We start from the raw sequence: 14,464 nt of genomic DNA, 5'->3' as shown, positions 1-14,464 counted from the left end.
TCCCCAGCCCCCCCTGCTGCCTCTACCGCCTCGCACCGACGCTGTCCCCAGCAGCGGGGGACACAGACGTGTCCCCCGCCCCCCTGCTCCCACCAGCTCCCACCTCTGTAGCCCCCCCCGCTGCTCCCCGGGTTTTTTACATGTGATAAATCGAGACGATTTATCACATGTAAAAAATGGCACATCAAGTGCCAATCTAATCAAGCTCCCCCGGGGAGCAGCCGGGGAAGCTCAGGGGGAAGTCGGGGCGACTTGTCCTAAGGACAAGTCGCCCTAGTGTATGGGGGCCTTTACTTTGAGAAGCATCATCACGGATGATGTGGGAAAACCATTTATCACGCTCACATGCATAGACAGAGATTTATGAAAAGTTATTTTATTTCATGGATTTAAAAAGTAGGGATCACTGATTACAGAAGTATACAGCATCATTTTGAATGAAATCACAAAAATGGACACAGCTGTTGTGTACTTTCTATACGTGCTGGGCTGTATTCAAGGTTAGCATTAAGTGCATGTGCCCTACATTAGTAACTCTGCGTCCCACCGGGTAATTTGCACTGGGTATACCGGACAGAGGGATAACCAGTACAAAGTAATAAAAGAAACAGATGCAGTGACATAGAAAATTCAGTGTTAAATACAGTATAAATTAAACATAAAACAATCTCTATGTTGCCCTATAACCTGTGCTGGGTTGGATATATATATATATATATATATATATATATATATATATATATATATATATATATGGTAAATACGGCCTTAAGTCATATTTCCCAGCATGCATTTTTGTGTTTGCAAGCTGCAGCAATGGCGAAGATCAGCAATATATAAGTGTGTATCAATTGCCCCTGGTGAAGTGTTCCGGTGCGGCTAGCATTCATTCAATTGGAATTAAAGGATTACAATCCTAGACCCACATTGCCCCAAGCTTTAAACATATACATCTGCAAAGCTGACAACGAGAGCTCACTATACATTACTTATTACGCTAGGAACATAATGGCGTACGGCATACCGATTTCGAACACATTTAGTCCATAATGCATACAAATGCATGTAGTAGATGGGTGAGATCATCTTTGATTTGATACCCCCTCAAAAATGGTCAACTCATTTCAGTGGGGTCAGCAGTGATAAGCTCTAATGTAGTAATCATGCACAGGTTAAGAGACTTTCACACAGATTCTATACAATTAGACTTTATTAAAATGACTACCCCCCCCCCCCCCCCCCCCCCCTCCCAATCAGTCAGGGCACTAGGTCGCACATTCAGTGTACTGCAATAATAAGTGTCAGTGAGGTTAGTGGGGTATTGAGGTGTTGGCATTTTCTAATTTGTTCATTCCCCTCATATTATTTACCCCACATCTCTCTCACATCTTAATCACCTCCACCTCCAACACGCTTCCCTGAGTCTTTCCCTCACTGGAACTCTCCAGTCAGATAATGAACCGGATATGCCTCTAAATCGAGACCAAGCACAGAGCACACTCCCAGAAGCCTTTCCCTGGCCTCCTTCTGGCTCTGTCCCTGACAGGCCACATTTCCATACGGTTCCTGATCTGGACCATGTACTGCACTGCCCTCCAGGCGGTTAAATCTAATGTGTCCCGCATTGTGCAACTCTGCCAATCTCTGCGGCTTTGCTGTGCTATTTAGGGCCTCCTCGTGAGACTCTCCAGTGCACATGACCCCGACTAGCACAGCACCTTCCTGGGCACCTCTTCCTGGCAATGCTGGCTCCAGCCCGCAAGAGAGTGCCAAAGCCACAAGCACCAGGTCAGTGCCATAGATATGGCGGATCCAGTCACGCAGATAAAATCCACCCATCCGAGGATTGATCTCCAGCAACCTTGGGCCAGATTCAATCAGTTTGAGCTCCACATTAAAGACTCCGGGATAGAGGCCTAGGGCTTTACAACTGCGACTGGCGGCCTGAACTAACTGGCAGCGGCGTTCTGGGCTAAGACGGGACGGGAGGGCAGCTGCGGTTTCCGTAAACCCAGGGAGTAACGTTGGCCCATTATCTGACACATATGCCGCTAAAAGGCGACCTCTGGGACCCAACACCAGATCCACGTCATGCTCAGTGCCGGTGATGTACTCTGCTAGAAGTGACCGGGGTGGCGTCGGAGATACGCCTCTTATTGTGTCATCACTTTCTCCGTTCTCTAATACTATCTCGGCCACTGCTGGTTCACAATTCATCCCATTTATTAGTTTACAATCGTTTTCTGTACAGCAGATTCCACCCACATCTGACGCGGATGGTCTATCACTACTTGGTTTACCAGCTTCTGGCTCCAACCCCATATTTTTAACTAATCTTCTACACTCTTCGGCGTTCTGGACTAGCCTCACTCCAACTGCTCCTGCTCCAGACTCTGGTTTAATAACCAGTGGGTAGGAGAGAATGGACTCTGCTTCCGCCACACCTCCTGTTCCCGGACCTAATGGATAGCAGGGCACAGCAAATGCTCCAGCATAGGGAAATGGTGGAGTTGGAGATGTCATGTTGAGGAGACTCAGTTGTGTTTGTGTCTTGCGCTTGGCCAACCTCACAGCACTGGGGGGTGGGCCGGGAAGCCCTAGTAAGCGACTCAATATAGCAGCGAGTATAGTGCACTCATCCCAGAATGCCATACAGCCAGAAAACTGTAGCCCTTTACCCCTGACTATGGCTAAGATCTTCTGAGCGTGTTCTTCATCATCACAAGACCGATCCTCATAATCATAGTGGATGAATGAAGTCACAAGAGAGGAAGCAAAGTGTCCAGGATTCGACTCCACCATATGTATCTAAGGGAAAGATAGGTCCAATATTAGGTAAAAAAAAGGAAAAGGTGACCCTAGGGTCGCACAGGAGCGCAAGTGTATCTACACAATTTCAAATTCCCTTACATATGTATTTACCAAACTGTTAATTAAAAAAAAATATATATATTATTATTCCCTTTGGGTATAACTGCAGCCCCCTGTCAGAGGTATTGTGTTCCTCTGCTGAAAGAACAATATTGGGAGTGATAGAAAACTATCACAAGGTGGCGCTGTTTTACCACAAAGTACAGTTACACATTATTTGTGATTTTCACTTATTTAATAAAAAAGACATATTAAAATACAATTCATGAACACTCAAATATACATACAAGACAAGCAACATATAACACATAAGGCATATATTAACTATGCAAAGCGAGGTAATATTTCAATTAGAGGCTTATATGATATTCAAATGTATTCCTGAGGCTTTTAGACAATAGTTACCAGTCCCTTAATGATGTTCCTTATAATTGCGGTGATTTTTTGGAGGTTGTGTCCACTTTTTCCTATATCCGAGCAATTCACATGGGTCCTAATGTTATTGGACCGGCTCCAGGTTTAAGTGTCCAGAAAATACTCTCCTTTAGGCTTTGTGGCCAATTGTGCTCACCAGATGTCAGTGATGGATTTGCTGATAATTGCAGCGTAACAGGGTACTGGTACCGGGCTTCCAAGACGCGTTTCTCCGCCTTAGTAACGCTCGGCGGCTTCCTCAGCTGAGAAAGCCGCCGAGCGTTACTAAGGCGGAGAAACGATATCAGCCTTCCAGCAGCTGGTTACTGCTCCAGCTCCACACACCTGGTATGTAGTTTTATATTCTCGTTGGCAGATTGCTCTGCCTCCTGAAATTTGATCCCCTAGTCCCCAATACCATTTGGTAGGTGGGATTCTCTAGTTTTTAATTCCATTAAAATCTAAGAAATTTATTTCCGGGAACTGGAGATATCTGCAGTCAAGCAAGCTGTCCTCCCACCAGAAAATTATGAATAATAAGCCCACTCCACTATACACCCCTCCTCTGCGTATTAAACATCCTCTACCACCCTGGAAGTTATGTATCAGGGCCCCTTCATTCAGCCCAATGCCCCCTTCTCCCACCCCATCTCCCACCATCTGTGCAGTAAAGTGGTAATTAGTGGAAATGACTGATCCAGGCCCTACATGCTGAGCGGTTGATATAATACCCCCTACTACCCGCGGGACATCAAAGCTTTCCCCACCCCTACCGCTGGAGGATCGGTAGGGGCCCCAATACAATGCTATGCCCAGGGGTCTACACTGCTGTTGACGCCCCTGTATGTATGTATGTATATATATATATATATATATATATATATATATGTATGTATGTGTATATATATATATATATATATATATTTTTTTTTTATTATTATTATTATTATTATTTATGTACATTTGATCTATCTATAATACTTTAACTGACCCGGCATATACTGGGTCACCTAAGTGTCCATTTCCATGCTTTGCTCCTCCCCTCTGGAAACCCCCTTCTGAAAATCCTGAGTTTGCCACTGGGGGCTGCAGTGCTATAGTTACACCCCGCCGCCCCGCCGGCATCCCCTGCAGTCTTTACCTGTCTTCAGTACGCGGCGCTGGTCCCGGCTCCCTTCTTCTGCTATGAGGACCAGCACAAAATGTCCGCCCCCATTTAGCGGACAGTTCTCTGAAACTGTCTGCTGTACGGGGGCGGACATTTTGTGGTAGTCCTAGCAGAAGAAGGGAGCCGGGACCAGCGCCGCGTACTGAACGTAGGTAAGACTGCGGGGGATGGCGGGGTTGATGCGGCGGGGTTGATGCGGCGGGGTGAGCGGGCGCCCTCCCTTTAACGGCGGGGGGGCGGCCAAAATGTAGTTACGCCCCTGCCTGCAGATGTGTTTCCTCCTATATATCGGAGACTGTGTAGATGAAACTGTTTTGATGATAAAAGACCCTACACATCAGTGACAGATTAAGCCTTCGGGGGGCCCCACTTTAGACAGGAGGGCCCCCTTGTACTTGTCATTACTGGCCGCAAACTGCATGGGAGAATATTACACTGTCAAAACACAAGTAAAGGCAGTATAAACTTGGTCAATGGTAACTGCAGGGGGGATATACATACATACATACATACATACATACATACATACATACCACATGAAAAGCCTGTGTTTGTCCCTCTGTACCTTACTCTGTAGGACTGTAGGAGACCTCACGGGCTCAGTGCTGCCTCTGATTAAAAACCCTCTCATGACTGGGCTGCTGCTGCTGTTCTCCATGGGCTTGAGAAACATGTAATGAACTCCACCAATCAGAGCTCAGCACAAACCTCTCAGCCTCTGCCCTCTTGTGCAAAGTGTCATGGGACTTAGTCAACTCCCAGTAATGCACTTGAGCAGTCAGTGTGCCTTGGCACCCGATGCTCAGCACCATCAGTCATTGTCACATTGGCAGATACAGTACGTGAAGCTGCAGCACTACCCCACTCCCATGCACAAACCCTTTTTGCAAAAAAAATAAAAAATACATGCCAACCACAGGGGGCCCCTAGCTAAAGAGGGGCCCAGGGGTACTGACCCCCTTTGCCGCCCCTTTAATCCGGCCTTGCTACACATATTATACCAGATACCACTGGGTAGTATATAGCTGAGCCACTACTACCATGAGTACTGTCCTGTGCCAAATGTTCCTGCCCGCCTCTTGTACTGTACATACCTGCTGTTTATACCTGTATTAACCCTTGTGTTACCTGCATCCTGTTCCTGATGGTCAGTAAATGTCAACCCTGGTTAAATTGTTCAATTTGTGAATTAGTCTACATCACACCCCACTGACAACTACAGTAATATCCATGGGTTCTTTCTAAACTCTTGACAGTAAATTGTTGATTGTGTAAGATCTGTGTAATCTAATATGACCTCACTAGGCTGATATAATCTAATGACTCCTGATATGGGGGAGATTAAATCTGGTCAAAGATTATATGGAAAGAGACAAAGGGAAATATTGATCAAAGCTTGGAGAGAGAGAGAGAAAAAGTGGGTAACAGAGAGTAGCTGCTGGCAACCAGTACATGTACAAGCCATAAAAGGCATCAAAAGATAATCATTATACATTACAGGTGTAATACAGAGTTTACTATTGGTCAAACATATCAAACAATATCAAACCCCACCCATGTGCATCTTATTGGGAAAAACATTGATGCACCTGTCTGTATACCCTGTACTTGTCCTACATGGGCCCCTGTACCATATGATTGCATATGCAATGCGATGTGGGTGGGATCTACCGCTCATGATCGCATTGCAATATGTGAACCTACCGTCTGGATGTAATACTGGCCAGACGCAAGGACAGAGGTTCCAAAAGTAGCCAGTCCCTGCAAACTGCTCTGCCCGGGTGCACAGTTCTGACCTCCGGCTGACCCATGCTGAGCGCCGTGTGCGCTCTGTTGCCCATAGGCTTCAATAGATTACCGCCGTCTCAGAATGGGGGCAGCCCTGGCACCCCGTACGATGGGCAGCATCACATCACCCATAGAAACCTATGGAGGATGCAGTTGCGAGAGGAGAGGGCGGGATTGCAGCAGGGATGGGAGTTTCCTGATGCATTCCCTCCTACATATACCTAATATTTGTGGCTAATCATCAAAAACACCAACTATGAGCCACAAATATGCGTAAATGTGCCCCACGGTGTCTTGTACTGTAAGGCTATACTGTACTGTTTCTTGTTTTGCTTATTTGTTTATGTACTTTGTAACTGGGTGCTGCAGATCCATGTGGCACTATATAAATAAAGGATGATAATAATAATAATAGTAATAATAATAATAATAATAAAAATAACTACCTAGAATAACTGCACATGTCGCAACTGTCCTGATTTTCACCATAAGTATTGACCGTTGACCTAGACATTATCCATGCATCATCTAGATGGGTGCCGGATGGGATCCTGACAGTCGGGATCCCGACAGTCATTAACCCGACGTCGGGATCCCGACTGTTAAAACACAGACGGCCGGGTTCCCGACGGCCACCGGCTATTCTCCCTTGTGGGGATCCACGACTCCCATAAAGGGAGAATAGAATAGGTGGCTTTGTCACGCTGGCCATGCTGTCTGAGTATGGGCAGTCGGGATCCCAACATCGGGCTAATGACTGTCGGAACGGCATACCACACCCCCATACCTCCCAACTTTCTTGTCCCCGGACCCGGGACACTGCTGATGCGCGCCTAAGGCGCGCCGGAAATTTCGGGGGGCCTGGCTTAATTCCGGGGGCGTGGCCTATACTCGCGGCTCTCCCGTGAGGCCACGCCCCCATTTTGCCGCTATGGGGGCATGACCCAGAGGCTCTGTGAGCCTCTAGCCATGCCCCCAGCCCCCTGGCTGCGGGAATAGATGCTGTGCGCATGCGCACAGCGTTTATTCCCCGCTGCTTAGGAGCCGACAGGGGGGACTCCCAACAGCCCCCCCACACCGCGGGACACTGCCGCCCGCGGGAGGGACAGAGGGACAGGCCCTGATAATCGGGACTGTCCTGCTAAAATAGGGACTGTTGGGATGTATGCACCCCATCCAGATACCTGAGAAATGGGTGTATATAAGCTTTTGGTGTATATTATGACCTTAGTAAAGATCTGGGGAATAAATATGTTTGCTCCAGAAGGAAGCTTTCATCGTGTGCTGCGCAGATGAATAAGGTAGTGCTGAGCTGCAATCTATCTGTAGGTCTATAAATACACCTCTGGTATTTATTGCTGTCATCAGAATGAAAGAGGAGGAAGCCAGTAAAATTATACTTTCAAAAATGTTACAAGATAACTGGAGTTTATAATCCCTTTTATTGAGGTTGATCGGTATGCCGTCTGATCACAAGTAACACAACACAACATACTATTGTCCAGACAAATGCATACTACTGTATTGTTGTGCATTCCTAAAAAAATATGGATCCTGATTCAGACCTACTCGATTACCTGCGTTCTTTTGCTGCTTATCGAGCCGGTAAGCGTCGGCGTGCCAAAAGCCCGGACACATCGACACCATTAATTAATGGTCTGACATTCCTGCCTAATTATTCTACTTTTTTAAGGCAAGGGGTACAAGATGAACTGAAGGATTGGATGAGACTGAAGCAGGTTCAATAGCACGGCTCAAGGTGCGATTATGTGCCAGTCATTTTATGTGGTTAGCCTATGGTGATTAGATGTGGTTCTATGGTAAATTATTTACATGGTCTCATGTCAGGAAACCGATTTGGTGTTTTCGCACCTCCCCTACACCTTTGTTGTTCTTGTTGGTATTCTATAGTATCAATCATGTTGGCTATTTTGTGTACACAATGGTATCATTTTTGATGGGTAGCTGGCAGTGCCAACAACATCAATCTAACAAGTGGGTAGTCAAGCACCCGTGTAATGAATCTGGCAGGCACTGGGACCGGCTGCAGACCACTGGAGCCACACAGAGGCGGGCTGGGCTGGGAGCAGGATGCGATGTGCCCAACCGGCCAGTACATTTGTGCAGCACTAGGGCCGTGTGCAGGGCCTGATTCTAGGTGCCTTAGGATAATACACATGTAGCGCCCCATCACATGCTGCTAACACACATGTTGAGTGCTCAGGGACTTGCCAGCCATAATGCCCATGTGCACGTAATGGAGGTTATACAACTGGCATGTAGGATCTAATGCTTGCGGCGTGGTGAAAGAGGCTTTGGTTTTAGGCTGCCCAGTTTGTAATGCAGCCTAATCTACATAAAGTAATGGTTCCATCAGTTACACAACCATCTGGCAGTCACCTAACAAACTTTACCCTCCACAGTACATTGGGATGGGTGATATCTAACGAACATTGAATAAAGTATGCAATGATTTTATTCCTTGGGGTGCCACTTGCAAGGCGCCAAGCCAACCCCCCCACCAATCCTGGTGCCCCATCCTGCAGCCTTATCAGCCTATTGGTTAAACAGGCACTGGCCGCTTGTGCATAATAAACTCTATGTGTTTAGTAGAACAAAGCTTTCCTCACTTTGGGGTCAGATGCACTAAGCTTCTAACGTGATAAAATGGAGAGAGATAAACAGCCAGCCAATCAGCTCCTAGCTGCCATGTCACAGGCTGTGTTTGAAAAATGTCAGGCAGGAGCTGATTGGCTGGCTGTTTATCACTCTCCTTTTTATCACTTTTGAAGCTTAGTGCATCTGGCCCTGTGTCCTTAGTGCTGATCATTTATCATGAATATTTATATTATAAACATATATGGCCTTCATCATGGATCTACAATTGTCATGAGAGCCTGGTTTTAGCTGTAAAAGGTGAAGAACTACAGTACGTTCTATATAAGGAAGTGTCTTACACAGAACATTATGTGGTGCCTTAGGTATATATATAGGAATGTGCCTACCTTTATTCCGTAATCCCGGGCTGCCTGCCAGATGAATTTCTTACTGATGCCACCGGCACCGATCACAAGAACTTCTTTCCCTTCCATGACGTATGTCATAGAGCGTCTCAGCATTGTCTCAATAAGAGGTTCCGATGCCGAATCGACATTGATGGATTTTCCAGCTGCCAGGCTTCCAAGCATGCATTCGTGGACCCCACAATTCTCCAAACATAGGCCGGTGGTCAGTCCCAGAACGACTGGGGTCACCATGTAGTCGGCACTGGTAAGCAGTAAGTCAACTCCTAAGAATCAGAGGGAAAAAGAGCTTATGTAAAAAAAATGTCACTCCCATGTGCCTGGTCTAAGCCACCTTCTTATCACTGCCCAGGAATGCCCTATACATTTTCAACACATTTCCAAGACTGAGAGTCTCCTGTGAAAACAGTAGTCACAAGGGTGGTACAGGCAGCACCTGAGTGTAACCCTCAGAGGGGTAACAGTAGATTGCCAGCTCCTCCGCAGTAACAGGAGTCAGGTGCTTCAGTCTGACATTATCCTGCAGCAACTGGCTCCTGTTACTAAGAAGGAACTGGCATTGCAGGCACAAGTCTCTGGTGGCAGCTCAGCGTCTCTGGACCAATCCCCCTCCATGGTGGCAGCAGTTAACTCCCGCAAAGGCCAAGACCCTTTCTTGACCGCACCACACCAAAGGCATGCAAGGAGGTGCTGTTGGCTGCAACTGGTGTTAGCGACTCTGGTGCCACCACTGACTGGGGGCCTCAACTACAACTCAGCCTCTGCTTACAAGCTATCTGGACATGTTCCCTGTGCAACTAAGACTGAGGGGGAGATTCGCTAAACTAAAAATGCGGTAAAAACCCCGTTATCAGGGTTTTTACCACATTTTGGGATGCTCTAAGCATTCCCCGCTGGGTTACGGCGGCGGGGGGCATCGACCAGAAAAATCTGGTGATGCCCCATAGACGCCTATGGGCTTCTAACGCGACCCCCCGCTGCCCCGCACCGACCCCCCCTCACCTGTGTCCGAGCATGTGCTGCCCGGACCTGTGACCTCCTTCTCCCTGCACTGTGATCCTCTTCCGGGTGCAGGTAGGAGGAGAGCCAGCCCCCCCGCCGCCGCAGCACCAGCATTAGCCGGGTAAGGTAGGGAAGGGGAAGCCGCCGGGACCCAATGGGACCCGCTAACTCACCGCAAAGGACAGCTCTTAACGCAAGAGCTGTCCTTTGCCATAATAATCGCATATGTTACAGCATATGCGATAATTATGTATGCGATGGGCAGTGATGTGCGGCGGAGCTGGGGTGCAGATGAAAGAACATCCCGCCCTGAATATGTCACATTAAAAAAAAAAGGACTCCACTACATCCAACACTTACTGGACCTTAAACATTGAGGGTACAGGTTACATTTACAAAATACTTCTGCTAAACTATGCTATATTTACAAATATTAAGTTCTGTAGTTACCAGTATTAGAAAAAAATAGATGTAGACTTATTGGAGATCCAATCTGGATTTTTTAGGCAAGACACCAGAATTGTACACAAGTTAGACTCCATTGTATAAAAACTTGGGTCCAGTGTTAAACTATGATCTCAGATTTGTATGCAAACCCGATTTCTACGCAAATCCGAATGTCCTCTGGGCCCTTCCCATATAAATAGGGAGGTATGGTATATTTGTACACTGGCACATTCTTAATCAGAACCATGCACTTATTGAGTTTTTTTAGAATATGTGTGATTAATCCACCACAGACGCAAAACTTCCATTGGAGCAGCAAGTACAGGGCACCGGGACCCCTGATAAAAAAGGGGCCCACTGCCACCCACTGTTTTTCTTTGTCACACCCTTCCTCCCCCTGCCTCTCCCTGTCACTCACCGCCATGTTGCAAGTTGTGAGCTTTGGTTGAGGTGGAGGAAGGGGGCCCAAATTACATTTTTGCACCTGTGCCCACAACCCATACGTTCCGCCACTGATCCACCTCACATAGTTTAAATGAAAGTTTTTGGTCTCATTCTCTGTAATACCTTCCAATCTAAGTATAAGCAATTGGTAGAGAACAAGTGGATTTGTGGACAGCCAGAACCGCCACTTAGGAGAGGCTCTCCTCCAACACTATATGTCGTTTCTGGCAAGTCTACACATCCTTAAATTCTTCTATCAAATAATGTTTATTAGAGCTACAGTATGTTCTTGAAGCAAAGCAGATGTACAGGCTGACAGCTTAAAAGACAGGAATTAAGGGATTCGTCTTTCTGCACTTAAAGAAGGGGGTTTTGAAAGCCTGCAAGGTCTGCTTCTTTTACATTGTCACCTTGTATGTCTGTTTTGCTTCAAATAAATACCTCTAATAAAGCAAGAATTTATTGGCTTGTAGCCTTGATTGTTGCTGAATCTACCTTAATTCAGGGCCGGCGCTACCACTAGGCAGCATTAGGCAGCTGCATAGGGCGCCAGCTGCTGGAGGGCGCCCCATTTCAGCCCAACATTTAAATGAATTTTATTTCTTTGTGGCAGCAGGTCCCTTGAGCCCCCGCTACTTTTCCCTAGCATCACTGAAGCCGTTTCCAGGGGTGGGACAAGTGCCTCAGTAGTCAGAAAGCAGCCGCCCGGCCCTCACCAGTGATAGCGATGCCTGCGCTATGGAGCCGCCGGAAGCAGCAAGATCAGTAAGCAGCACTTCCCCACCATCAGTATAAGCGAGCAGCGGTTTCCAGCCACCAGTGGAGCTGGAGCTCTAGCCATCAATCAATCTGCATACTCACAGCCATTTACTATCTGGCTGCAGGCTGGGAAGCAGCAGCAAGAAGGAGAGTGCGGCCAGGGGAGGACGGAGAGAAGGACAGAGTGTGGCCAAGGGAGGACGAAGAGGAGGACAGTGGAGGTAATGATGGCCCCAGCGCAGAGCCCTCCTGCGGCCGGGAGACATGCGACAGATCGGCGGCCGCGGTCCCCAGCGGTGAGTCGCGGCTGCCCCAATCGCGGCGGGCCCCCATGAAGGACACACTGCTGCAACCTGTCCAGAGGCGGAGGAGATAAGCGCAGCCGGCCTGGAGCCCCCCAGGGAGGTGAGGGCACAAAAACTACAACAAACCACCAACTCCTGGCCCCGGCCTCACTGACTGACTCTACCCCCTTGCTCTCCCTACACACTGGCTCCCCCCCAGCCGCAGCTCCAGCCAGGGCCCTGACACCCTGCCCTCCCAACCCTACAGTCTATGTCAATCCTGTGGAGTGCTGTAGGGAGGTGGCCTCTTTGAGCCCTTCTACTGCTGCCTGCGAGCAGCATGATCAAGATGGCACCGCCAATGGCTGCCTAGGAACTGTGCACTCAGCCATATGCACTCCAATGTCTCCCCTGTCTCGTACACTGCATTATAGCAATCTATATCTGTACTGTCTGCTAATATTGTTACCTACCTGGCTGCTACAATGACCAGTGGCGCCGCCGATGGCTGCCTAGGTGCAGTGCAGCTTGGGGAGTATGTGTTCCCTGTGTGATAACTGTGCTGTCTCTGCTTAACTGTTACCTGCCTGGCTGTATTAGCGACCAGTGGCGCCGCTGATGGCTGCCTAGGCGCTGGGCTGCTCAGCAGGTACATGTTCCCTGTGTGATAACTGTACTGTCTTGTAGCTTGTATTGTTACCTACCTGGCTGCTACAATGACCAGTGGCGCCGCTGATGGCTGCCTAGGCACTTTGCTGCCCAGAAAATATATTTCCCTGGGCATCTATAACTCCCAGGGTACATCCAGCGTATACCTGTATGAGTTATGTATTTCTGTACTGTAACTGTTTAATTGTCACCTAACCGGCTGTTGCACAGCAATCCAAATCCAATTCCTAGTATATGCAAGAATACCTGGCTGATTCTGATTCTGATCTTGATGGTTCAACGTTTCAGTCGTTTAGAATTTTATCAAGAACAATTGCATACAAGCAAATAGTGTACATACACCGGTTAAATACAGAAGTGGAAATGAAGAAAGGTGCGACTGTCACATGGGGGAACGCCCCCAGCCGCTCACCCAATGACGCGCCCTTTGATGGCATTATCCACTCACCAACACCTTGAGACACCCCCAGACGCCACGTCCATCCAGCAGTGTGTCACCATGGAAGACAGCACGAACCCAGAACCCCTGGATGATGTTGCGCCGCACTGCCCAGCCACTCCGCCCACAGGTGACGTACTCCGGTGGCAGGTGTACTGATGTCAGATTGGTGGGGATGTTCTATCAGTAGTCGCGTCAGTGGGGTGTTTGGTCACTTGCCATGGCTCCCAGACGGCCGCACTGCTACAGTGGAAATAAAGTGAAAAACCTGCATATAATCATAATTATTATTCAAAAAGGGGACAAAACAACATTTTGAATAGTAATAAAAGATAATAATGAAGAAATTAATAGTGAAAAGAAAAAATGAATAAAAATTAAAAATAAATTAAAAACTGCCTAGATGTCCAACATGCAATTTTTAGAAAAATATGCAAAAAATATGAAAGGAATGTTTGTACTTATAACAACACTTTTTTTTCCCTATTGATCAGGTCACGCTTAGCCCCTGTTTACATAGTGTTGTTATAAGTACAAACATTTCTTTCATTTTTTTTTTCCATGTTTTCTAAAATCGCATGTTGGACATCTAGGCAGTTTTTTATTTATTTATTTATTTATTTTATATTATTCACTATTGATTTCTTCATTTTTTTTTCTTTTATCACCATTATAAATGTTGTTTTGTCCACTTTTTGAATAATAAATAGATGCAGGTTTTTCACTTTCCACTGTAGTAGTGCTGGCTTCTGAGAGCCATAGCAACTGACCAAACATCCCACGGACGCGACAACTGATAGCACATCCCCTCTTATCTGACATCGGTAGGCCAGCTCCCAGAGTACATCACCTGTGGCCGGGCAGTGCGGCGTGACATCATCCAATGACGCAGCGTTGCATCTCGAGGTCTGGGTGAGTGGATGACGTAATCAATGGGCGTTTCATCCGATGTGTGGCTGGGGGCTTACCCCCATGTGACAGGCGCACCTTTCTTCATTTCCACTTCTGTATTTAACCAGTGTATGTACACTATTTGGTTGTATGCAATTGTTTTTGATAAAAGTCTAAACGACTGAAACGTTGAACCATCGAGATCCACAGTCTGGTGTGAATTCATCCACAAGTAGTCCTGTGAGTGCCGCCATCTACATCCCAT

The 14,464-nt window shown here is 47.2% G+C and overlaps 1 protein-coding gene across 1 annotated transcript in view; it reads right to left on the bottom strand.

Annotated features, from left to right (window-relative positions):
• Positions 1-356: 356 nt before the first annotated feature.
• CARNS1 (carnosine synthase 1) overlaps positions 357-14,464 on the bottom strand; it is a 38,013-nt gene continuing 23,905 nt past the window's right edge. Inside the window, exons 9-10 of the mRNA XM_083146081.1 lie at positions 9,247-9,530; positions 357-2,808 (exon numbers count right to left, since the gene is read on the bottom strand). Coding sequence (XP_083002207.1) covers positions 1,432-2,808; positions 9,247-9,530 — 1,661 coding nt within the window. The 3' untranslated portion in view covers positions 357-1,431. The remainder of the gene's footprint in view (positions 2,809-9,246; positions 9,531-14,464) is intronic.

This window comes from Crinia signifera, chromosome 6 (genome assembly GCF_055691185.1).
Source record: "Crinia signifera chromosome 6, ASM5569118v1, whole genome shotgun sequence".
Classification (NCBI taxonomy): domain Eukaryota; kingdom Metazoa; phylum Chordata; class Amphibia; order Anura; family Myobatrachidae; genus Crinia; species Crinia signifera.
This window is presented reverse-complemented; position numbering and strand designations above follow the sequence as displayed.